The following is a 26631-nucleotide window of genomic DNA, read 5'->3' on the forward strand; positions in this document are numbered from 1 at the left end:
TCCTGAGTCCAATAGTCTTTAGTGACTGGATGTTGAAAATATGGCCTGTGAATGATGAAAACTGAGGTAAATAGATCTGCTTCTTGGTCAGGAAGTCTGTTTAACTGATGATGGAGTAAAATATTCTGAAGTTGTTTACGCCACCATGTGAGTGGTGAAAACCATTCAAGTAATGTCCAGAGGAGGGATGGAGCATGATCAGGAGTTGTGATGTGCCTGAGGGTAGGTTGAACAGGGAGAACAAGTTTAGTGACATACAGGACTATGAGACACCATATATACCATAATTCATCTTTTGAAATGGCTAGGTTTGGATTGAGAGTGAATCTTGTAAGAAACAAGTGTTCTAGGTGAAGGGATGGAAGATGGAGTGGTTGGGTTTGGTAGACATTCATGAAATACTTGAAAAGGAATTTTTTGGCAAAATCTTGGATTTGGAAGGTTGAACTGAAAGAGAGATTGAGGGGAAATGTCTTTTGGGTTAAAGCTTTGAAAGAGATCAGTTCATGGCTATGATGGGTATGACCTGGACGGAAGTGATGAGGGTAGGCTTATTTATAGTTGGACGGGTGAGGAAATCAGGGATAAGATTTTTATCACCTTTTATGTGCTGGACTGTGAAGTCATATTTGGCTAACCAAGCTTTTAAGCTGAGTAATTACTTGTCTGGGAGCAATTTGTTCCTGAAGTCAAGGATTTTTTGGAAAGAGGAGTTGTCTATTTTGATAAGGAAGTTGTGACTGATCAGATGGAATTCAAATTTCTTGATCCCATACTTAACTACTAAAATCCTTTGTAAATAACATGATAATTCTTCTCTGCATCTTTGAATTGTCCACTTACATGGGCGCAATAGGACTTTGTTTCTCCAATCTTTTCTAGAAGAATGGCACTCTAGTATTCATCACTGGCGTCGGTCTGGAGAATTCTATGTCCAGTTGTGGGAATTTTGAGTGGCGGTGGTGACTGAGAAATCTTTTTGAGTTGCTTGACAGCTATTGTCTGTTCAGGGCCCCATGGTGGGGGTTGTTTCTTTAGCATGTGTGACAACTTGCTGGTGTGGACCGCAACTTTGGGAATAAAATCTCTCAAATAATTCACGATTCCAAGGAACTGTTGAATTTGCTTTTTATTGAGATCTGTAGCTAGAAACTTTGCCAATTCTTCTACAATATATGGTCCTAGATGGTAGTGACCATGTTTTAACACCATGCCTAAAAAGTCAATAGATTACTTTCCAATGCTACTTTTCTTTTCAGAAAGCATTATGCCATGTGCTTGGACAATGTCAAAGAAATCCGAAAGCAATTGTTGATGGGTCTGATGGTTGGTAGAAAATAGCAAAATGTCATCAATATACACCATAGCATGATGTAGGATGGGAGAGAATATTTTGACCATTGCTTTTTGGAACAAGGAAGGAGAAACTTTGAGACCAAAAGGCATCACTATCCATTGATAATGGACATTGGGAATACAGAAGGCCGTTTTAGGTCTATTAGAGGGTGAAATGCCAAGTTGTCAAAAACCAGCTTTAAGATCGAACTTGGAAAAGATTTTTACACCTTGGAGATGGACAAACAAGGACTGGATTTTTGGAAGAGGAAATTTTTCATCTCGGAGAAAAGCATTTAGAGGCTGATAATTAATTACCAATCTCTTTTTTCCTCGAACTAATTCAGACATTTTTTCAACATAAAAGGCTTGACATGCCCAATCTGAAGTTGTGGGCTCAATGAGACCTTGTTGAAGCAATTGATCACATTCTTGTTTGGCTAAAAGGAGGTCAGAAGGTGGAATTCCTAGATGGGTTGCTTTTTAGGGATTGATATCTTCATTTAACTTGAAGGGGAGTTGAATGAAAAACTTGTCATTTTTCCGATGACTGAACTGAGAATGGTTTTCAGAACTGAACGGAAGAAGTTTTTGGATGATAGAAGCATAAAGAGGAGATGTGTAAGGCAAAACAATTTGTTTAAACTTGATTCCAATTAGTGTGATGTGAAGATTTTTTACCAGATGAAGGATATCAAATCCTATGAGAAGATCTTTGTCTGGTAAATCTAAACCAACGATTTTTTACCATATGACACAATTTGGAAAAAACTGAATCCCAATGGGTTTTTTGGTAATCAGTGAAGTTTTAAAGATTTCACCATTGGCTGCTTTGAAAAATTCAGTATGACTTTCCCAACAAGAAGTAGGAAGGACTGTAGGGTTGAGCATACTGCGTTGTTCACCAGTATCAAGGAAACCAATAATAGGAATAGGTTTATGAAACTTGGAAGGAAGGACTGAAATTTTTGCTGAAGGAGCAGTAGGCTTAGAATTGACCTGATTAACTTCTTGAACAGTAAAAATAACATAAATTTCATCTATCTCAGAATCATCTGTTGACACTGTGAGGATGAAGGCTGTATGATCATCATATTCTATTTGTTTAGAGAAATTGGACTCAACATCTTCTTGATCAGAAAGCATGGAAGATTTTTGTAGATGTTCAATGAGACGAACAACTTTGGTAGACTTGTTTGAACAATTTCTAGGAAAATGACCTAATTTTTTGCAAATGAAACAACAGTTATGTTTCTATTTTCTGAACTGAGATGGATCTTTCTTTCTGAAGTATTTGTAAGGGTTTTTGCCTTTTTGGGAAGATCTGTGAGGATGCTTTTGGAAATGACCTTTCTTTTTGGTTGGACAAGTGCATTTTTTATCATCTTTACACTAGATTTTGAGGTATGGTTTTTTACAAGCTGAGGTAAAAGGTTGTCTGTTTTCAATGAGATCTTTGAAGAAGTCTTTTTGTTCACACATTCTATCAAGACACAACATAGTCAACTTGATGAGAACCATCAAGGGAATACCATTAAAACTTCAAGTGATCCTTTGCACATTCATGGAGGCCCAATTACAAGAGCAAGAGCCAAAAAGATGCAAGTTGCTTTAAATGGATTAATTGAGAAAATATGGATTGAAAATGCAATTCAAGATGCAAGACATCATGAATTGGGTTTGAAGAGAAGACAAGGCATTGTGGGCGTTATTCAAGTTATTGGGCAGCCAAATACACAATTTGTATCAAATGCAGAAAGGTCAAATTCGAAATAAAAACTATATTGATTGAGCTAGAAGTAATGTACCGTTGGAAAGATAATTAAGCTAGCTTTCCAATAAATTTTACAGAGCTAGATTTGGAGTTCTCTAGAAGGAGTTATGACCAATTCATTACAACTTGTTCAGACTTGGGATTTTCAATGACTCCTTTGTTTTTCAACTTTATTTGTTTGTTTTTTTTCAAGTTTGTCAATGTGTAAGGTAAGTCTACCATTAATGATGGTGGGTAACATTAAGTTTTTCAATGACAGCATTAATTGTAGTAGGCTAGCATTAATTTTGTCAAAGATAGCATTAATTATGGTGGGTTGGTGAAGACTTTTGAAACATCCTTTGACAAACCTACTTGGAGGGTTGTTCCAATGTTTCCATTTGTATTTTTAGGATCCTGAGTTTCTTTTAGCCTATTTAAATTTAGTAACCTTGCTATGTAATAATATTAGAGATTAATGTTATTTGAATTTGAAAGATTATTCTTTCTTTGGTTCTTTTGAGAACTAGTGAACTTATCAAGAATTTGCATTCTTGTGGCATTCTAAATTTAGACTTATCACTCACCTTCTCATTTATTTTTTGAGTGTGGCGTTAATATCATTCTCTATACCTTTGGTTCATGTTTTCTTAAGCATTGGGTCAAAGTTTTGTTTATCATAAATCTGTTTAGAACTTTCTTGGGAAGTTGAAACTACAAATTAAGTGTGGGTTTCAAAGTTTCATTGTGAGATTCGCATCATTTGGTATCAGAGCTAGTTTCTAATCAGGTTTGAATGTCTTATTTATTTTGATTATCAAAATAAAAAAAGAGAAAAACGTACAAAAAAAAGATTACAAAAGGATTCAAGTATTTCTACTTTCATCAAATTGAATTTTAGTTATTCATTTTCCTTGGCATAGTTTACACACATATCAATTGTGTTGCCTTGCTTGCTTGCTTTCCTTTCTTCAATTTCCTTTTCATTCTTTGTGTCCTCTTAATTTCTTTTCTTTGTTAGTGTGCTGGATTGTCATATTTGGTGTGCCACTTGGGTTTTTTTTTCTTGATTTTGTTTATTTAGTTCAATAAAGAACTGAAAGAGAGAATTAAGTGTGGTAAAAGGCAAAAGTTTGTGAGATGATTAGAGGGTAAAAGCCAATTTGTGTGTTAAACACGAGAGTTAAGTGACATCAAATTGAGTGAAACACCTGAGGGAGTATTGTGATGTCTTTTTGCTAACATTCTTTTCAGATCACAAATATGTCAAAAGATCAAGACTCTATAGACCAATCAATCATGCTCAAAGCCATGCAACAACAATTTGAGCACATGAATCTAATGTTTAGAGAGATTCGTGACAAATTGGAGAGGCAAGACACTGCCATAGCCAATCTACAAAGGGGGCAACAACCAATAGCTCCTAATGTAAGAGGTAATCAAGGGCATGCTGTCATGGGAGAAGAAGATGGCGATGACATAGATGATTTTGATGACCAGGCCACTGTTGACATATAGATCATGATTTGGGGAGTATCAAACTGAAAATTCCTTCTTTTCAAGGTAAAAATGATCCGGAAGTTTATTTGGAGTGGGAAAAAAAGGTGGAGCTAGTATTTGATTGCCACAACTACTCTGAGGAGAAAAAGGTAAAACTAGCTGCTGTTGAATTTACTGATTATGCTATTATTTGGTGGGATCAACTTGTTTTGAGTAGGAGACGAAATCGTGAAAGGCCTATAAACACTTGGGAGGAGATGAAGGCCATCATGAGGAGGAGATTTGTTCCTAGTCATTATTATAGGGAGCTGCACCAAAGGCTTCAAAGTCTTACACAAGGTTCTAGAAGTGTGGAAGATTACCACAAGGAGATGGAAATAATCATGATTTGAGCCAACATTGAAGAAGAACGAGAGGCCACTATGGCAAGATTTTTACATGGTTTAAATCAAGATATTGCTAATGTGGTTGACTTGCAGCACTATGTTGAGTTGGAAGACATGGTTCACATGGCCGTGAAAGTGGAATGACAACTAAAAAAGAAAGGTTCCACTATAACCAATTTGGGTTCATCTTCCTCATGGAAGTCAAAATCGAGCAAAGATGAAAAGGTTAGTGGGTTTTTTGGTAATCAAAGTTGTTTCAAAAGTTTCACCATTAACTACTCTGAAAAGTTTGGAATGGTGTTCCCAACAGTCTGATGGAAGAACAGAAGGATCAATCATACTGGTGTCTGCACCAATGTCAATAAACCCGATAACAGGAACAGGTTTATGGAATTTATAAGGAAGGATGGACATCTTGAGAGAAGGTCTAGGCATGGAGGAAACATAGTTGACAGTTTGAACTGTAGAGATGACGGAAATATCTTCAGAATCAGAGGATTCTGCTATAAGGAAAGCAGTTTGGTCATCTTGAGCTGACTGTTCTGAAAAATTTGATTCGACATCCTCATTCTCAGATAACAGAGAAGAATGTTGAAGATGTTGGATAAGATGAACAGCTTTGGCAGATTTATGGGGACAATTTCGGGCAAAGTGACCACGTTTCTTGCAGAAGAAACAACAGTTGGATTTTTTCTTTCGGTACTGAGAAATATCTTTCTTTTTGAAATACCAAAAGGGTTTTTTGGAGGATGATTTCTTGTGGAAGTGTTTCTGGAAATGCCGTTTCTTGGTGGTTGGACAAACACATTTCTTTTCATCCTTACACTCGATTTTGAGATAAGGTTTGTGACAAGCCTGAGAAAAGGATTTTTTGTCTTCTATGAGATCTTTGAAGAATTCTTTTTGCTCACGGATTTTTTCAAGAGATAGCATGGCCATATATCAGCTATGCTCAGATTAGTGGCTGTAAGTTTTCTTTGAAGATCTGGTTGTAATTCAGAAGGAAGAGAGGCTATGAAGACATGTTTAAGAGATGGCTCATTGAATCCATTCAACTTGTAAAACAGAATACTCATTCTTTTGTAATGAGCATCTAGAAGGTGCCTTTTGAGAGAACAGCACTTCATATGGTGATAGTCTTTCCTGTCTGCATCAGTGGAAGCAGTTTTTTCACCGATGAATTGTTCATGAATAATATTGAGGGCAGTTCCAATTGGGGATTCCATGAATTGGATCTGTCTGTATTCTCTTAAGCTTTCTAGCCAGTCTCGTAGAGAACCCGTGGATCGGGCCATGAATTCACGAAGAACGGCTAGGGGTTGAGCATTAGGTTTGGTACCTTGGAGATCAATCCATGCAGCAAATTCTTGGAGTCTGGCAGACCATTTGTGACAAGGAATGTCATCAAATGTAAACCAAGATGCTAAAGATGGTTTTGTTGAGTGTTCCTGAACTGGTGGTGGCATTAGGTCTGTTTGAGATGCTTGATCAGAAGGATGATCTTCAACAATAAGTGTCATCCAAATCCCCAAACATCCCTGATGCCCATTATCAATGGACTGTTATGCCTTTGCATGCGAATATATTATATATGGTTAATTTTGGTGTGCCATTTTGCTAATAATCTAAGCATTAGTCTTCCTCTAAACCCTCTCTCTGAGAGGAACCTAGACGGGAAGTTTACGAGGATTTCTAGTGGATCCAGATTGTCACTCATAGGTTGGGTGTGGCTGGGTGGAATCTTTTAATAGTAATAACATAGGGTTTGCTCAGGGGTTATCGAAGTTTAGGAAAATATACAAAGTAAAGTTGGTTGGTTGGGAAGGTAACAATATTAAATAGCAAGCTTTAGCTTTAAAAAGTGAGAGATTGATGATGATGAACTCATACGTAGGTGTAAAGCTATAACCTTGAAATCAAATGAGGAAAATATGATTAATTTTGCAGGAAGAATAAAGACAAAAGGGGAAAATTAGTTGCACACTGCTTGGTTGGGAAAATTCTTCATGCTTGTAGTGTGCCCCGTGAAGGACTTAAGGCAGCTATGCTAGCTTGGAGATCTACGAAGGAGTTGAAAGTGGAGAGCTTAGGGACAACATCTTTGTCTTTAAGTTTGCTTCAGAAAGTGAAAAAAAAAATTTACAGGGGGCCATGGCACTTTGACAAATCGCTAATGATACTAGCAGAACTAATTGGTGTTAGGGATATCAAAAAGCAAGCTTTCACTCACACCTCTTTTTGGGTGTAAATTCACAACATGCCCATCATGTGCATGGATAAGGAGATTGTACAGTAGATAGCGGGGAAATTGGTAAGGTGGAAGAAGTGGAAACGAATGAAATAGGGGAATGTATTGGCTCCTTTGCACATATTAGAGTTCTGGTGGACGTCACACAACCATTAACCAATCGATTGGTCTTAAAGCTGGAAGATGGAGAGCAACTGTCAATGAGGGTAGCCTATGAAAGATTGTCGGAGTTCCATTTTTACTGTGGAATAATTGGGCATCAATACAAAGAATGTCTTGACTACAAAGGGCAGCCAAATGATGAACTAGCCTTTGGAGCAAGGATGAAAGCACAAACTAAAGCAGACCGAATAAGGCAAAATCGAGATAAAGAGCGATGGAGAGCATAAACGCAGCATCAGAAAATAATGTGAGTTAAGAGCAACCTTGTGAAGAAATGGGTTAGCCTAACCCGAGAAAAGAGAATGCACTTGGGTCAAACCAACCCGATACGGATGGGAACATAAAGCCAATGAGGATTAGCTAAGTGGAAGGAGTAGGTGAGGGCTCATTAATTAAATATGGCAATATAGTGCAAGCTATAGCTCAAATTCAGAGAGTAGTTGCAACAGATATGGGGAAGGTGCCTAGAGAAAAGAAAACTATAGGGAGAAAAAATGTAGAAAAGAGGTGGGAAAATGGAGTGAATGGTGGAAATGAGGCAATGGGCTTGTTGGGCCCTGAAACTTTAGATCAAAAGATGGGCTGCAAACAAGTACTTGGAGTGAATCACACCTCTGGCCAAAATACATAAGTTAAAAGGAAAAAAATGGAAGTTACAAGCTAGAGAAAGGGCAGTGACATGAATGTGTGTTATTGGGCCGGCCTCACTAAAGAGAGCTATGAGGGATCAAATAAGACCAAGCCGGGAATGTAAAAAGCTGAAGTTAAGGAGTCCAGTGGTTACGCGGGCAAACCAGATTCAAATATCCTCTCCAGCAACAAAGCTCAAACTAGTGTGGGAGGAAGAAATGCATGTCTCGACACAAAATGAGGAGATGTCTATTGAAAATTTATCGGCGGAGGCTGGAGAACAGCCCTGCCGATAGCCATAAAGCTTATAAGTTGGAATGTTCGAGGTTTGGGGAATCCTCGAATGCGCCTAGCTGTAAAGAAAATTCTCCACTTATACAAGCCTCAACTTTTGTTTCTCTGTGAAATTAAGTTGAAGACTGAACAAGTTAAACAAGCAAGTAAATAGTTGCAATTAGAAAATTGTTTGGTGTAGATAGTGTTGGAAGAAGTCAAAGTCTAGTTCTCATGTGGAGAGCTGATATTGATGTTCAAATTTGCTTTTACAGCAAGCACCACATTGATTTCCAAGTCCACAACACACAAGATAAAGTTTGGAGAGGCAAGGGGATATATAGGCACCCTGAAGCAAGCCAAAAAAAACATACATGGACACTATTGAGAAGATTAGTAGGTATGTCTACTCTCCCATGGCTATGCTTTGGAGATTTTAATGAGATCCTTAGCTTAAATGAGAAGAGTGGAGGGTTGGATAGAAATGTTGTGGCAATTGCTGAATTTAGAGTCGTTGTTCGTTATTGCAAGCTCTTTGACTTAGGAAGCATAGGATACTTGTTTACTTGGTCAAACAAGCAATTTGGACCAAGTTTGATATCCAGGTTTATGTGTAATAAAGGGTGGAAAACTGAATTTTATGATGACTTGGCCACAAATTTAGTTCATTGGGAGTCTGATCACAACCTAGTCATGGTGGAGATTAAAGGGAGACAGAGAAGCCTAGTGTATGAGAAGAAAACTTTCACTAGAATCCATTATGAAGACATGTGGAGCTCTTATGAAACATGTAGGAACATTGTGAAGGAGGTGTGGTCTAAATAGCACACTAGCACCGAGGCAAGTCTTGTCCATATGTTTCAAAATATTGCTAAAAGATCAATGGCAAAACTAATTCTTTGGAGCCAAGAAGAATTTGGTGGCAGAGATAGGAAGCTGAAGGAGCTAGTAAAGAGGTTGAAGCAAGCTAAAGAGGGGGGAGATCAATATGAAAAGTGGAATGAAATCAGGAGAACTGAAAAGCAAATAATTAACATTTTGCATCCATTGTGATATTGCAATGTAATAGACACAATAGAAATCTTAAGATGAAATTTAATGTATCATCATTGTCTTCAATTGTCACATCCCGCTAGAAAGATCCATACTGCTATTTGGGGGATCTATTGATGTTGAATCTTGTTGGTCCTCATTCAACTCATCCTATGACGAGAACGATTTTCATTCTTTTTTTTAAGGATGAAATATAGATTATTCAATATTAAATTCATTACTTGTGATTTTCACTTAGCAAACTCTTGTATTTATCAGACATGTATGTACAATTATGCCATAGAATTATGACATGCATATGTGAAAGATTTTTTTTCCTTTTGACCCATCTTAATCTTAATAGAAAGCACTAGTGATAGTGAAATACTTGGAATAACATTATTGTTAACAAATATGATTTAGGTTAGCCCATTAACTGCATGATTCTCCTCTCAATTAAAATAAAAAAGGATAGAATGGATAAAATCTCGTTTAGTCCCTATATTTTGATGTTAATATCTATTCAGTTCCTATATTTTTAAAAATACCTCAAAACATCCCCGACATTAAATTATTAACACATTTCCTCTTACTTTTTGTTGCTTTTGGTTTATTTTTACAATATTACCCTCTCACAATATTGCTTTTGGACATTAGTAAAAAGAAAAAAAATTAATTATCAATTTAATCTCAAAAAATAAAATAGAAACAAAATTAATATATGTTACTTTTTTGTAACACACTGCTGAGGAATGAATATATTAATTTTTTTATTACTAATGTCCCAAAAAATAGGTAATTTAATTATTTTTACAATCAATTTTTTTGGAAACAAGTAGCTTTCACAAAAATTAATATATATTCTTTTTATTTTTATTTTATTTTTGGGGTTAAATTGATAATTTAATTTTTTTCTTTTTATTAATTTTATAAAAAAAATTATTGTAAGAAGGTAAAATATTAAAAGTAAGTCAAAAGAAATAAAAAGTAACAGTAAAGATGTTAATAGTTTAAGGATATCAATGTTTTGAGGTATTTTTAAAAATACAAAAACTAAATGAATGAAATAAATTTTTACCTGGATAGAATTTAGATTTTAATATATTATTTTATCAATAAAATAAATACGATTTAGTAGATGTACATGGATAGGGTAGGGCAGGTGGAGCATAAATAAAAACTAAAAAAGAAAAGAAAAAGAGAGAAAAAAAAAGTCCGCTCTTCTCTTCTAAGTCACACAAAAGTCTCCTCTGTTCTGCGCACGCAAACGCAATTCTCTCCCTTCCATTCATTTTTTTCTAAGGAAAAAAATAACAAAATATCAAATAAACGAATCCAATTCAAATTCTTCTTCTTCAATTTCACTTCTTTTCGGTTTTTTCACACAAAAAAATTATCTTTTATTCACAGCCCCTAAAAGGATAGCCAAAAAATAAAAATAAAATAAAAATAAAAATAAATATAAATTATAAATAAATAAATAAATCAGGGCCGTTGTTTTGGGTTATAAATCAAAAACTCAAACGTAGGGTTGGCTGGCCTTTTCAAAGCTTAATTTTTGCCTCACCGTTAAAGCCAATTGATATAACGAAATCATAAACTTGTTTTGGGTTTTTCGTTTATCACGTTGCCTTTCTCGTAACAAAATCTGGCTGGAGAGAGGTCAGTTTTTTTTTAAAATAATTTTTGGCTGTTAAAATCGTTCTTGTTAATTGTTTGGAATCAGTTTTATTGATGTTTGTTAAAGATTCTGGATAAAAAAAGGATTTATTAAGCTACGGCCTACGGGTTGTTTTTGTTTTATTAATAAATTTGGATCTGTGTATGTTGTCTTATCGTAACATCTATCTGGGTCATTAATCCAATTTGTACCTGATAGATATATGTGAAGTATTGAAAAGTGAACATAAAGCTAAGGAAACGATAGATACTTTTGGAATTTAGCTATTACAATTTCATGAATATGTATGTTTCTTTTAGAGAAACACAATAGCAAAATGGAAAAGCTAAGCCTGTTAATAATGCTCATTTGTTTTGAGCAAAATATTATGAGATTATTGTGTTTCTTTGTATAGTTATGCTTTTAAATGTCCAGTATACTTTTGTTGATGATCAATGGATTAAAAGGGTTGTCTTCTTTTCTCATTTTGACAGGCTAAACTCTCTTGTTCATGTTAGGGATTGGGTTTTCCTGGTTGGAAACTACCTTTTTTCACTCTGGCAGCTGAGGCATATTTGAACGCTTCTCGCACCTCTAAGTGGGTGTGGGGTGATCAGGAGGGAATAATTTTGCTCTTTGTTTTAAGAAGATCAAGGTCATCTCATGTTTGGAGATTGTGTCGTGTTTCTGTGGGTTTGTCGCTTGATTATGGCTAAGGTCACCTTTTGCTAAGTTTCAGAAGCTAGACCTCAGTTTGCCTCTTAGGTCTTTATTTGTTCATACATAGTTTTTTCTTTTTTCTTTCTTTTTTTCTTTTAAACAAAAAAGGTCTTGTTTCGATGTAGCTCTGGTCAGTATTGTTACAATGGTCAGATTTTCATGCTTCAGTACTCGAACTTACTCCCAGAGACCAAAGGTAAGTGGAAGAATCAATTTGTTTTCCTGAGATTGGATTTAATCTCTCTGGGAACTTTTTTTTTTCATTTGTATGTCTGATTCCTGATTATTATCCTCTCCCTCAGAAAACAGTTCAACCATCAGTTGAGGAAATGCGGAAAAGTTTGGACGACTTCGCAGCAATACAGGCAATGAAAGATTCACCTAATTCTTTGAATGCAAAAACAATTTTATTAAGTACTCCTGGACGTACTCAAATCAATGACGATGCCAAGCATGTTGCAAGTTCTTCCTCAATTGAACATGTCTGGAAATCAGACGAAATAACGGGCATAATCAATTCTGAAAATGACGTAGGAATCCGTAAGTTGGGGCGGCTGAAAAAGAGTCAGTCTCTTGGAAGTCGATTATGCTGGGAGGGGAAGTATCCTGGTGAAAATGATACAGAAGAGGAGACTGAGGGATTCTCTTCTGATTCCCATGACCAAAATGGTCAGACAACACAAAATGGCAGAAATGATCCGGTTGTAAGCCCACCCAGTGAGTATGAAAAAGCTCCACACTTAATGTCAGCTCATATTAATAATGAATCTATATTCTCAATCGGAGATCCTCTTAATTCAGAGAAGGAAGATAAAAACGATGCCCCAATATCTGGTCATGGTGACTCTGCTGATAATTATACAGGCCTTATGCCCTATACCCCTCCTTTGATCATAAAATCATTTTCTATGCCTAACATCAAAGGTTTTATGTGTCCTTTCGAAGAATGCTTTACTCTTAAACATTTTGCTCCTCGTTCCAGATCTTCTGATGATCTACAAATTTTGGGCATGTGGGAAAAAGATACTTCAGTTCAGAACATTGACGGACAGGTTATGGAAGAGCAAGAAAGATATGCTTATATGTGTAAAATGGAAAAAACAAATTTGGGGATCCGGGCTGACGACTGCTATGATTCTTGTAATTATTCTGCTTTAGCAAAAGATTGGGTGATGCCAGATGAGAATTCTGTGAAAAAACTTCAAGGGGAATCCTTGCATGAGCAGTGGGATAAATTGCCAAGCAAGCATTTTAAGATTAAGCGCATCAAGGAGTGGGTTAACGATCTTCAACATTGCAGCCCATTGGAAGAATCAGATGAAACATCTGTTTCTAATGATCAGGTGAAGCGAGATCCTAAAGTCTTGAATGGCTCAACTGCTGTTAAAGTGGATGGTAAGGTAACTGCTGGCATGGAAGCTGTAACAAAATATATCTCTTCTTTGAGTGCCTCGGCCACAACAGTTCAGCTGTCAAATCATGGATTGGTTGTCATCCCATTTCTTAGTGCATTTGTCAGCCTAAAGGTGCTTAATCTGTCAGGAAATGCTATAGGTATGCACATCTATTGGCAGCTCTATCCTTGTGCATTTATCATCTATTTTATGCTATACTAGCATAACCCAAATCCAAGAAAGTATAGCTGTTGTTGATTATTTTACCTGTCCTTTTTACTCCCTGTAGTGAGGATCACTGCTGGTGCTCTTCCTCGAGGACTTCATATACTGAATCTGTCAAAAAACAATATTTCCACAATTGAGGGCTTGCGAGAACTTACCCGCCTCCGTGTACTCGACCTGAGCTACAATCGAATACTTAGAATTGGACATGGTATGTATATGGCCTGTGCTGTATTACAAGTTGACAGACAGTTAGCTGTCCTATTTTCATTGTATTCCTATTTCTAACGCATCCTTCTGACTAATTTTATTGGAAGGTCTGGCATCCTGTTCCTCTCTGAAAGAGTTATACTTGGCTGGAAACAAAATAAGTGAGGTAGAGGGTCTTCACCGCCTCTTGAAATTGACTGTGCTGGATCTGCGTTTCAACAAAATTTCTACAGCTAAATGCCTGGGTCAACTTGCTGCTAATTACAATTCCTTGCAAGCTATTAGCTTGGAAGGAAACCCTGCACAGAAGAATGTAGGGGATGAGCAGCTGAAGAAAAATCTACAAAGCCTTCTTCCTCATTTGGTTTACTTCAACCGGCAGCCAATGAAAGCTAGCACTTTGAAGGATGCTTCTGATAGGTCAGTTCGGCTAGGTATCAGTGCCCATCTGTTTGATCGTGGCCTTAGATCAGATAACAAAGCTGCAAGGAAGAGTACCCATAGGTCATCCTTATCGACTCATGGCCGCAAAAGTCAAGCCGCATTCTCTCCACCAAAAAAGTCAAGGAGCAGGCATGCACACCTGCCACCAATTGGAACTAAAGCAACAACTAATAATCGGCATAACTATTTTGATACTGGTAGCAGGCTTCTGAACCTCAAATCAGAGTTTTCTATGCGCAGGAGTCGAAGTGAAGAAATGCTGGGAGGTGGTCTGTAAAATGTTTTTCTAGAGCATGCAGTCTCTAAGATGTTTTTTTGTGCCTTGAACATCTGGTTGGTGCATTTCCCTTTTTTGGTTGTGGTTTTTTCTTTGGCATTATCACACTTGAAATATATTTGAGCAACTCATTTCTAAGTTCATTCTTCCATTTAATTTGTGACCTTGAATAGCTCATTTTTATTGTGTTTTTGCTTTTCTGGTGATGTCAAGTATTACTCGGGAATCGATTGTTATTTATTATTATTATTATTATTATTATTATTATTATTATTTTTCAATGAAATAATGTTAGAGCCATCTAGTTAAGAGACACTCTAAGATGTTTGTTGTCATGGACTCAGAACTGCTGTTGTATGTGAGACTTTTGACTTGTTAGTAACTCCTATGTTCATAGCAGACTTCTGACTTGTTAGAAACTCCTATGCTTTTGACTAAATAGAAATGGGCATGGAGAGGGAATCTGGAACTGCAGGAAAAAAGGAGAGCTACTTGCCAGCAGAAGGGAAGGAAGAAGCAAAAGTTTTCGCATAATTTTATTTACTTTACGTAAGCCTGTTAGTGCAGCTTGGCTGGTTGGTTGTCTATGACACCATGCCCATATGCATGCTGCTACTCTTCCATTGCCTCGCTGTTGGCCATTCTTCCACGCAGAGGCATGTATACATTCGGCATGTTTTAACAATGTATTAGAATTTCGGACCAGAATTTGCGTTTTCATGTTCAATTTTTAGAGTTTGTGTAACCAGCAGGGTTCTTTCATAGTTCATTTTAGTTGCGAGAAAAACAACGTATAATACTACAAAAACGGGGTGCTACATTTTATAAATGCAATGACGAAATTTTATTTGATTTTGAAAAGCTGTGTTATTTCTCAAACCAAAAATTCAAAACCTGATTCTGATACATTACATGGTAGTATTATGCAGTGGTAAAACTATAAAGATCCCAGAGAAAGTAAAACACAATACTATACAGTTAACGAACCAAACCCCCACTTTGAGAGGGCAGATATTACACATTGCCATTTTGTCACCTGCGATATATATAGATATCTATATACATATATGCATAAATCAAAGCACACATTCTTTATACCCGACAGCCTTCACTTTGTTGCCTTTGATCATATTCTGCAACATTGATGAAAGTTGATATGACCTTAGTTATACAGTAAATCAACTGGGGAAAAAAAGAGAGTAGAAAAACATGACGGCAATGCAAGAATCCAAACACTCAGAATTATATACTATCCATGAATCACCTGAATGTGCAGCCAAATATTACCCTTGGGCTAAATCAAAGAAATATGATTTGACCAGTTAAACCTGATCCCAAAACTATAGGTTACGATTTACAAGCATCAACCCCGTTTATATAACAACCACAGATATCCTACACTGCTTCATCTTGATATCATTGCAATTGACTAAAATATGCTTAAGCACAAATCAGCAGAAGTTAGGAACAGCCTCCATTAGTTTGAATAGCAGAAGTGAAATCACTCTACGAGGCCCAATAAAGAAAAAATGACTTCCAAATACAACAAATCGAAAAGGTGATTTCACAAATATGTGGCCATTGACAAGGTCACAATTATGGATTTCTACAGCTAGTTCTTTTAACAGTGAGTTATTAAAAAATACATCTATTTCATAATTTTGACTGCTCTCATTTTCATGTCTTCTTTCTCTCGGCATATTTATTTCAGGACAGCAAGAAACTAAGGGTTTGTACACAAAACAATAGCAGCAAAGCAAATTGAAACTAACTAAAATCTATCACAAAAACACACACACAAAAAATGATGATTGTAAAGCTGATAATAATGGACTCTGAAAATGAAAATGGAAAAGAAGATGTATCCTTAGAATCTAACCAACCAAAAAACCTCATAGATCCTTCAGAATTTCAGCATAGTTCACATAATATCTCAGAGAGCCCTTTAAAAAAAAAAGTGCATATACTTAATGAAGGAATTAACTAAGCTTTCCACAAGTCCAACGAGCCAGAACACACCCAAAACTTCTTGGGATCAGATAGATGTAAGTTTTTTTGTGATTCAAATTTCCCTTCAACCACAGGGCATCCTATAATCTTCCTAACCTTCAACCTCTCGTGTGGAACCTTTAAATACGGCCTTGTTAGTTTTAGTGTTGTCACTATTCTTCCTAGCACAGGACTAAACAAAATGACTTCAATTGGAGTTACAAAATGCTTCGACATGCCAAACTCAGCTCCACATAACTAACTGGTATGTTATATACTTTCCAAATAAGTCATAAAGAATCAATGATTTTGGATCGAACTGCCTTACACAATTTTCAAGATATTCATAGATTATGAGCAGCACACTAAAATAGTTCCAAAATGCAACAACTACTTTGATTGGTAATATCCTCCAATCAGTTCACCTATCAAAGTCTCCCACACAATATGATCCTCTTTATTTCCTACTGCTCTTTCCCTAAAAATAATCAAATACAACTACTCCAAGTAAATTGAACAGGTCTTTTTTTTTCATTTTCTTTTTCAATTTTTTAATTAGAAAAGAAAAACATTTTCTTTAATATATATATATATATATATATAGAGCTCTTCTCTCATGCCGGCGCCCTCATTTTTTTTTCATACAGACACGCTGTTAACTAAGTAGTTTCATAGAGTTAGTGCAGACATGTTATTAAACCACATGATTTTATATTGTGCATTTAAAGCTGACTCTATTAAACCATATGGTTTAATTGTGTGTTGGCATTATATAAATATATATATATAGGAGGCTGTTCCAATCCAGGAGAACAGCATCCGGGAAGAAACTTGTGGCCATTGGATTCAAGTCCAACGGCCCCAAATTCCTTCTTTTAATTTTTTTTCGGTTGGCTGTACATGGTGGAGCCCACCATGTGCAGCCACAGGTGGCCTTTAAATTTGAATCCAAAGGCCACCAGCCTCCCTCCCGAACGGCATCCCGGATTGGAACAACACTCTATATATATATATATATATATAATCAACAGAATAAATCACAAAATTAACAAAACAATATGGGAAATTTCCAGAATAAGCATTTCAAGCATTTTCTTTAGCAAAATGTCTTCTGGAAGAAAGAAATAATCAAATGCTTCTCCCTATCCTGTATATTTCAGCAAACAACACAAATTATATTTTCAGAAAAATGCAGTTAGCAAAGCACTCTCAAAGCCACTGTAAAAAAAATAATAATAATAAAAAGTCAGGACACAAACCATATGATGTCCAAAATACAAACCTCTCTTAACTACCATGCAAACAAACTAGTTTTGCTTGAAGGCAACTCATACCAAAGCACTCACAGCAGAATAATGTTTATAACTGTTCAACAAAGTATTCCCCCAACATTTGTGTACTAAAAATCACAACACCTCAATTTCAAAGAAATCAAAAACCAACTGTTAGCAAGCTATGATTAAAGTGGCTATTAATCCCTTGCTATCCATACGATCAGGTGATCAATAAATATCGGCTATTTTTAAATTAAAAAAAATTAATCAAAAGTATGGCAATTACAAACAAATCCTCAATCAAGCAAGCAAAGCATAAAACTCGAAACACAAACCTTTTTAAGTTCAATCCGAAAAGTCATGATACTCGGAGTCGTCCTCCTCAGGCACGGGATGCAGCTCAGCGTCGTCTCTGGAATCATGTTGACTTCGACTATCGTCAGGATATCTAAGCACAACAACAGGACAAACACAATGATGCACACAATAATCACTGACACTTCCCAATCTCCCAACACTACTCCTCCGCACCGCCCCAATCCCAATCCCCCGGCCCCCCATTATCATCGCGCTTAACCCTAACCTCTCCACCTCCAAACACAGCCTCTCCTTCATGTCATGATCCTTCACTATGTGTATCTTGTACTGCAGCCCCGCCTCCTCCAGCGGCTCCGCTATGTTCTTCGCATTAGTCGCCGTTAAGTCCGTTTCTGTTGAGTCCAACTGGATGCCTCCCCAGCCGCCTTCGTCGTCGTTTCGGTTTTCCGTGTTGTTGATGAAGCCCCAATCGGCGCCATAGAGGACAGAGGTCTGGCGGACATGGAGGAGGACGACAGCGTCTCCGGGACGGAGATAGTTTTCGACGGCCCAGCGGACGGCGTAGGCGCTTTCGTCGCTTAGGTCGACAGCGATTGCGATCTTGCGTTGCGCACCGTTTGTCATAAGAGGGACACGTGTCGGGAGAACAGGACGGTCCGGTTCCGGATTCTGGTGGTTCATTTTATTATTGTCGATGTTGTCGTTGTGTGTGTTGACTTTTTTGTGGTAACGGGAAACAGAATAAAGCGGCAAATGTGAATCACTGAAGCGTTTACCACATACAAGAAAACTTTTGTTTTATAAATTTTTTTAACCGTCCCTGAAAGCGAGGAAATACGGAAATTGTATGAGTCAACCTACCATGCAGCGCTGTATCTCATACAGCACATGCATGCAACCGGTACAATCGGTTTTTAACCGGATAATATAATAAAAATTATATTTTTATTTGTTTTTAATGTGAAAAAATTATGAAAAAATTTGGAAAAAAGATTAAAATTGTAATTAAATGAGGAGAAAGATTGTAATAATTTAAAATTTAAAAATAGTACAAAAAATATAAACATATCACAAAATAGTTACATTCCTACTTATTTTGTTACATTCCAATATTTATAATGCATATTTCAAGTTTACTTTTCAAATTCTTATTTCTAGTAATGATTTATCTACATTTTTGTAAGTTGTTTCAACTCATTTTCCCACTAGCTTTTGGTTCTATATTTCCACTCTTTTCATCAACTTCCAGCTTTTTGGATAGATATTTCAAGTTTATTTTTATATCTCTATAATTTGTTAAACTTTATCCAGTTTTTGGTAAATTATTTCTATTTATTTTTCCACCACTTTTTGGTTCTACATTCCTACTTGTTTTATTGAATTCTAACATTTTGTTTAGAAATTTCAAGTTCAATTTTTAGATCTCTATTTTCTGTTAAAATTTATCAAATTCTTGTTAAATTATTTCAACTTTCGGGTTAACTTCTTCTACTGTTGTTTCCACCACTTTTTGGTTCTTTATTCCAATTCTTTTAATTAATTTCTAATATTTTGGTTAAATATTTCAAGTTCATTTTATAGATCTCAACTTATAGTTAAACTTTATCATATTCTTGTTAAGTTCTTCAAACTTTTAGGTTATGCTCCTCAACTCTTGTTTCCACCATTTTTTTTGTTCTATATTTCTACTCTTTTCATTGAATTTAAGTATTTTTCGTGAATGTTTCAAGTTTATTTTTTGATCCCTAATTATTGTTGGATTTATCATATTCTTGGTAACTCTTTCTGAATTTTAGGTTAACCTCTTCAACTCTTTTTTCCACCACTTTTTGTTCTATATTCCTACTCTTTTTATTGAATTCCAACATTTTGTTTGAATATTTCAAGTTAAATTTTTAAATTCTCACTTTCAATTAAAATTTATCAAATTCTTAGTAAGTTGTTTCAATTCATTTTTCCACCGGTTATTCGTTCTATATTTCCACTCTTCTTATTGAATTCCAAATTTTTAGGTTGATATTTCAAGTTTATTTTTTATATCTCTATATCCTGTTAGACTTTATCTAGTTATGGTTAAGTTGTTCCAACTTATTTTTCCACCACTTTGTGGTTCAATATTTCCACTCTTTTTATACTTTTTAGATCCCTACTTCGCGTTGGAATTTATTAAATCCTTGTTAAGTTATTTCAACTTTTAAGTAACTTCTTCCACTCTTATTCCCACTACTTTTGTTTTTGTATTCCAATTCTTTTAATTAATTTCTAATATTTTGGTTAAATATTTCAAGTTCATTTTATAGATCTCAACTTATTGTTAAACTTTATCATATTCTTGTTAAGTTCTTCGAACTTTTAGGTTATGCTCCTCAACTTTTGTTTCCACCATTTTTTTTTTGTTCTATATTTCTACTCTTTTCATTTAATTTAAGTATTTTTCGTGAATGTTTCAAGTTTATTTTTTGATCCCTAATTATTGTTGGATTTATCATATTCTTGGTAACTCTTTCCGAATTTTAGGTTAACCTCTTCAACTTTTTTTCCACCACTTTTTGGTTCTATATTCCTACTCTTTTTATTGAATTCCCACTTTTTGTTTGGAAATTTCAAGTTTAATTTTTAGATCCCCACTTTCCGTTAAAATTTATCAAATTCTTGGTAAGTTGTTTCAATTCATTTTTCCACCAGTTATTTGTTCTATATTTCCACTCTTCTTATTAAATTTCAAATTTTTAAGTTAACATTTCAAGTTTATTTTTTATATCTCTATATCCTGTTAGACTTTATCTAGTTATCGCTAAGTTGTTCCAACTTATTTTTTCACCACTTTTTGATTCAATATTTCTACTTTTTTTATTGAATTTCAAATTTTAGGTAAATATGTCAAATTTACTTTGCAGATCCTTATTTCACGTTTGAATTTATCAAATTCATGGTAAGTTATTTCAACTTTTAGGTTAACTTCTTCTACTTTTGTTCCCACTTCTAACATTTTACTTAGATATTTCAAGTTCATTTTTTAGATCTCGACTTATTATTAAACTTTATCATATTTTTGTTAAGTTCTTCAAACTTTTAAGTTATGCTCCTCAACTCTTGTTAAACTCTGATAATGGTTTTATGTTCCTATTATTTTTATTATATTCCAACACTACCAGTACATGTTTCAAGTCCTTTTTTTACTAATAATAAATTACTTGTTGAAAATAACAATAATATCAATAAGGCAAATTATGGTTGACCCCTTACTATTTTAACAAATATCAATTTACCACATAATACTAAGAATTTTTTTATTGCAACCCTTCATCATTTTCAACATTTTGAGTCCATAATCTAAGTCCTTTTTTTTTTTCATCTTCATTACTTCATGCAATCTTTTGAATTTGATTGTATGTATACTTGAGCTTTTAATTTTTATACATATATATTCTCATTATAATCATTTTAATTAATAGCGTTTAATTATATTAAAAATAAATCTATGCATTTATTTTCATCTTTCTCTTTACTTTTCAAATTAATTGCTTTAGTTTTTCATAACATCAACGGTAAATAAATAAATAACAAGTAAGAAGGATTGCAATTGCTATGCTTCTAAAGCTATGATGATATAAGTTCAGTTACAAAAATACTTTAATTTACAAGATTAAAGCTTAGTTAATCTATTTTAGTTGAACATCTCTATTTTTTTTTGTGTGCTTGTTGGATATTACTACAGTTATTATTATTAATATCATATCCTGTGGGATTTATAATTAAATATAATAAGAATGTACATATGTCCTACACTATTTTTGCACTCCTTTAGATTATTAAGATATCATTAACATTTTGATTATGCAATTGATTTTTGCAAGTTACAAAACTTTAAGTGTTGAAATATCATTTTTTGGTTGAAATCATTACTCAACATCTCGCGAGATTCAATCATGAGTTTCATCATGTATATTTGAAATTTTGACCTTTGTTCACATTTATGCTCATTTATCACTTAAATAATTATAATTTGTTAACATCATTTTTGTTTCAACGAGTACCACCCTCTTTTAAATAATTTTTCAAATTTTCAGGACTTAACTAAAATAATTTTTCAATGTTTAATATGACTAATGTATGGCATTATGAAAATATAACGATATAGTAACAACATTTATGATTATGATCTAGGCGTGTTTAATTTTTTTTTAAATGGTTTATTGGCATTTGTTTGTAAATGAAATTATAATGCACTATTAATTTATCCAGTGCTCTAAAAAGTAAAGGAAATCAAAATTTCCATTCATCTAAACATGTTTTAAAATTTTTTTACATCAAATAAAACCAATACAAAACTAAATCAATTTACAGCTTCCGAAAGCTAGACTTCAAATGCTGCTATATTTCAAGAGTCTCTGCATACAAAAAAAGAAAATAATAATAAATAAATAAATGATATTAGAAAACAAGGTTGGGAAAAAATAAATAATATTTAAAATTTCCAATGCATGTCCTAACTTCTTGGGTAAGATCAAATAAGTTTTATTTTCAATAGGAAAAAAATCAGCATACTTGTTTTATGCAACCTTTATGTCAATTTCAGTTTAATGACAGAGTTATCTTTGGAAGATAAATGGAGAATACATCTACAATGAACAAGAACAAACTTGATTGCATGAATAATATAAATCATCAAATAGCATCATCTAATATTAATATCCCTTTTATCATTTGTATCAGAAACTACACACACTACAAGAAAAAAGATATTTTATTACAAAAATTTTAGTCACTAAAGATGACAAGTTAGTCACTTTATATTTTCTACGACGAAAAATAGATTGTCATACGTTAGTCGTTGAAAGACTGTTTTAAAAGGTTCTAGCGACCACAATTATTTTTGTCATTTAAAACTATTGTTTTGTGACAAAAATCATTGTCTTAAAGTTCAATTAAAATCGTCACAAATGGTATTCAAAATAGTCAAATTAGAGATACAAAAATGCAATCAATGACACTTGACATTTGTCACGATAGATGATTTATAGTGACTATAGTATTTGTCTCAAGAGTATGTAAATACAGTCACAATAATTACTAAAATCCGTCATTTTAAAGGTTTGAAAATGCAATTAGCAACGTTATTTTTCTGTCATTGAAGTTTATTTACCGCTACATTACATAGTCATCTCAAGTAGTTGTCATTTGTGACAATTTTTGTAGATACAGTTGGTAATTAATTTAGTCTTAAATTTGTATTATGAACAATTTATTTTGTTATTTCATGACTAGTTACATTGTATCAAAACATTTTATAAGACCATCATCTCTTATCATACAAGGTAACCATTTGCCACAACTATATTTAGTCGTAAAAATTAACATTTTGTGACGGATCCATTCATTACAAAAATATGTAATATAGTCTCACATTATTTTTAACCATGATATATTTTATTATTTGATGACTATTTGTATCGTATCCAAAAAATTAAAGTGATTATTCATCATTAAAAAAAAAGCATCCACAAGAACATATTGTAGTCACATAAATTGAAATCTACTGATCAAAAAATTGTAGTCACATAAAAAAGAACTTAAAATATTTAATTATAATCCAAAAGATTCAAATACAAAGCATGACATTGAAATCCAAATAAGTATGGTTCCTTGCAAAGAAATGTAAATATAAGAGTCATAAAACAAAGTCTCTATTGTTTCAAGTACTATTTCATTCACATGTTGCACATGAGACTTGAGCAACCACGATGCGCAGAAGACACTTTACAATGATTTTGCTTATTTTTTTCCTGATCATTTCTGTAATTGATTTTGTTAGAAAATGTTAGTAAGGATTAAATTACTTTAAAAAAACACACACACACATCTTAAGTCTAAAGGTTCAGAAAATATATCGATAAAGGTCAGAAGTATCTGATAAAAGTTGGCCATAAACTTCAATATCCAAAATTGCTTTAATAAAGTAGTCGCAGTAAACAAAAGTCAGCAACCATAGGTGACAATAAATCACAATCAGCAACTCTAATGATCCAAAACCAACATAGAAAGACCTGGAAATATTAAAAAATATTGCACGAAATTAAGAGAAATAGTGCCAAAAAAAGCAAAACTCAGTAAATAAAAATATAAAAATTTGAACAAGAATACAACAATATATTAAAGAAGATTAATTCATTATAACTATGTTAATAAGGTTTTTTAGTAGCAATGTTACCTCCACTTGATTTTGTAGGGAGTGCACATAATTGATAATTTCATCCAACATGAGACCTTTCCAATTACCTAATTTTATACCAAACAATATGAAGTTTATAAGAATTATTATAAACATGAAAACTCATTATTTGTTTTAAGATAGGAAAAAGTGAATAAAAAAACACAAAAAATGATCTCAAATTACTTAATTACCATAGCTATGAACAAGTTTTTGCAAAATTTTCATGCTCTCACTAACTTTCTCACTTCTTACCTGAAACCAAATAATGACAAGACAACTGCCCATTAGACTATGACAAAAGTTGGAAATTAAAATAATATAGTAGGTTATTTTGCATAAAATTGGAAAAAGAAAGTTTGAATTTGTACTAATATACTCACCCTTTATGTTAACCCCTACTTGAAAGGCCGAAAGAGTAGTAACAGTAGCAAAAAATTAAAATAATAGAAATCAGAGTGCCCACTACATATAAATGGATCTAAAGAATAGATTATATAATAGCTTGTTTCTTATGAATGATACATGGGATTCCACAGATAAAAAGAAAATAAAAATCAAGTATGTGAATTAAAAAAATACCTAACCAATAGGGGTTAGTAAGATATTTTAGCTAATTATCAGTTGACAGAATCTAACCCACAATAAAAATTGCTATCTTATCACAATGGGAATCTGAATTATAAAATTACTGAACAAAACTTTTAACACCTACAAGTCCAAATAACATCAAATAAAATGCCTAAACAGCTATTAAATATAAAATGTCCTTGTAGGACTAAAGCCATGTGGCCAATCCTTTAAAGTTCCAAGCAACAATATGATAAAAACATAATGCATAATATATAAGGAGCTTATCTGTAAAACTTCCATACAGTACTTATCATATTAAACAATGTGCCTAATGAAATATTGGCTTATTTCTACCGAATATTACAATCTAAGTACACCAATTTCTCAAGCAATACCATATAGAAAGATATATGGGACCCCGAAGAAAAAAGAAAAATAAAAAATCGAAGTATGTTAGTTATGATTTCAACTTTTGAACTCAAAGTCTGTGACAAATTTTGCTTCGGGAAATACTAACAAACACTTGAGAAAAACTAAAGTGTATCACACTTGAACCGTATATAAAGCACAAGAATAAAAACAACAAGGGGCAAAAAGAGGCTAGATGTATCATCTTCATTTAAACATTATAAATAGAATCAAAATATTAATGCATACACCAAAACCTTCAAAATTCTCTAAACATTAAAGTTTTTTCAGATTAAGAAAATAAATTTATAAGAAAATCAAGAATCCGTATTTGTTGCGGTATTTTATCAAGCAATTGGCATGCAGCAATGTAAATGACAATTAAAACATGTAAATCTCTGTACTTTGAAAGCTCACCTTCGTTATTCATCCAAAGAGAGATATATAGGACATGTAAGCTCCTTCTTTGATATTTATCCCCATCGTTCAATTATTGTCATGATCTCCATCCAAACCACGAAACACAGCAAAAGTGAATTGCGAATAGGTTTGGGGATTCGGCTTTCACTGTTTTTGCCTTTTTTTTTTATAAGTTATACCCGATCGGTTTTAATGAATTTGATCCCCAACCTTCTCCGTGCTTTGGCAGCGCAGGAGATGATGGCTCTTTCAAACGGTCAATGACGGCCTTTGATTGAAATCCACCACTTGATTCAGCTCGCAGGTCTAGGATTTGCATACAGAGAAAGTGAGATGCGGTGACGACTAGTGGCTGATGGAAATGAACGTAACAAGCATAGGATGAAGACGGCGATAACTGCTTGCTTGCTGGCTTGTGAGGGTTTGACGTGAGTGAGTGTGTTTGACGATTTGAGAAGAGCGGCTAGGGTTTCCAAAACAAAAATGTCACAATGTGAGTATTTATATTTTCGGTAGAAATTAGAAAAAAATGTGAAAGTTTTCGAATTAATAAAAAGGATAACAAAAGAGTGATGATGTATGACAAAACTTCCACGGATAAATTTGTTGTGACCATTCAAAATCTAAAAATTCATTTTTGTAATTTGTAAATAATATTTTCATTGAGGCGGTAGTTTTACCTGCCAAGATGAAATTTTTCTATGTCTAAATTTTACATAAAAAAGATTATTTTAAACTTTTGTGCTAATATAAAATTAATTTTCTACAAATATATTGATAATTTAATATAGATGAGATATATTACTTTGTAAGTATATTAATAATCACGTTGTGGCTACTAATTAATGCAGTTGTAAATCATTTGAATTAAAAACAAAATAGTTGATGTTTGAATCCATGGGAGTAAATTTAGTTGTTATTAAGCTAAATTAGCCACTTAGGCTTTAGCCCAGTGGTGAACCATTGACCTTATGGTGCGTTTACGTCATGGAATGAGAATGTGGTAGAATAGGAATGGGCTGGGAATGAGAATGAGTTGGAATGAGAATGCGATTTTAATGTTTACTCAGCAAAAATAAATGAGAATGAGAATATGCTGAAATGTCATTGATGTATTTATTTGACAAAATAAATGGGAATGATGAATGGGAATGAAAATCAATTTACCAAAATACTTATAGTATTAATA

General features: G+C 33.9%; 2 protein-coding genes and 1 long non-coding RNA gene across 5 annotated transcripts; 1 reads left to right on the forward strand and 2 right to left on the reverse strand.

The window, feature by feature from the left end:
• The first annotated feature begins 10798 nt into the window (after positions 1–10798).
• Positions 10799–14957, forward strand: LOC102620686 (uncharacterized). 3 transcript variants are annotated; one of them, XR_372129.4, is made up of 6 exons: positions 10799–10981; positions 11474–11895; positions 12002–13253; positions 13383–13529; positions 13636–14305; positions 14692–14957. XR_372129.4 is itself a non-coding variant. In XM_006491588.4 (6 exons), exons 3-6 carry the CDS (start codon positions 11845–11847, stop codon positions 14247–14249), a joined length of 2064 nt encoding a protein of 687 aa, XP_006491651.1. In that variant the 5' UTR covers positions 10799–10981; positions 11474–11744; positions 11825–11844; the 3' UTR covers positions 14250–14387. The 3 variants fall into 3 exon arrangements, 2 of the variants coding, with proteins under 2 accessions (XP_006491651.1, XP_024948447.1); XM_006491588.4 differs by lacking the exon at positions 14692–14957 and having other exon boundaries at positions 11474–11744; positions 11825–11895; positions 13636–14387; XM_025092679.2 differs by lacking the exon at positions 14692–14957 and having other exon boundaries at positions 11498–11895; positions 13636–14387.
• Positions 14958–15069: 112 nt separating this feature from the next.
• Positions 15070–18630, reverse strand: LOC102621256 (hypothetical protein). Its single transcript, XM_006491589.3, has 2 exons — positions 17848–18630; positions 15070–15382 (listed from the first exon to the last, which is right to left on the reverse strand). Exon 1 carries the CDS (start codon positions 18509–18511, stop codon positions 17858–17860), a length of 654 nt encoding a protein of 217 aa, XP_006491652.1. The 5' UTR covers positions 18512–18630; the 3' UTR covers positions 15070–15382; positions 17848–17857.
• A 4764-nt stretch (positions 18631–23394) lies between these two features.
• Positions 23395–25955, reverse strand: LOC102621532 (uncharacterized). The gene is made up of 4 exons (XR_003062215.2): positions 25440–25955; positions 24236–24296; positions 24042–24109; positions 23395–23877 (listed from the first exon to the last, which is right to left on the reverse strand). It is a non-coding gene; the product is annotated as an uncharacterized LOC102621532 (long non-coding RNA).
• Positions 25956–26631: the final 676 nt, after the last annotated feature.

Source organism: Citrus sinensis, chromosome 2 (assembly GCF_022201045.2).
Source record: "Citrus sinensis cultivar Valencia sweet orange chromosome 2, DVS_A1.0, whole genome shotgun sequence".
In the NCBI taxonomy this organism is placed as follows: Eukaryota; Viridiplantae; Streptophyta; class Magnoliopsida; order Sapindales; family Rutaceae; genus Citrus; species Citrus sinensis.

Coding starts and splice junctions, on each gene's coding strand:
- LOC102620686 (XM_006491588.4), top strand. CDS start 11,845: ATGGTCAGATTTTCATGCTTCAGTACTCGAACTTACTCCCAGAGACCA. Junction 11,896..12,001: donor CTTACTCCCAGAGACCAAAG/GTAAGTGGAAGA, acceptor CCTCTCCCTCAG/AAAACAGTTCAACCATCAGT. Junction 13,530..13,635: donor AATACTTAGAATTGGACATG/GTATGTATATGG, acceptor TTTTATTGGAAG/GTCTGGCATCCTGTTCCTCT.
- LOC102621256 (XM_006491589.3), bottom strand. CDS start 18,511: ATGAACCACCAGAATCCGGAACCGGACCGTCCTGTTCTCCCGACACGT.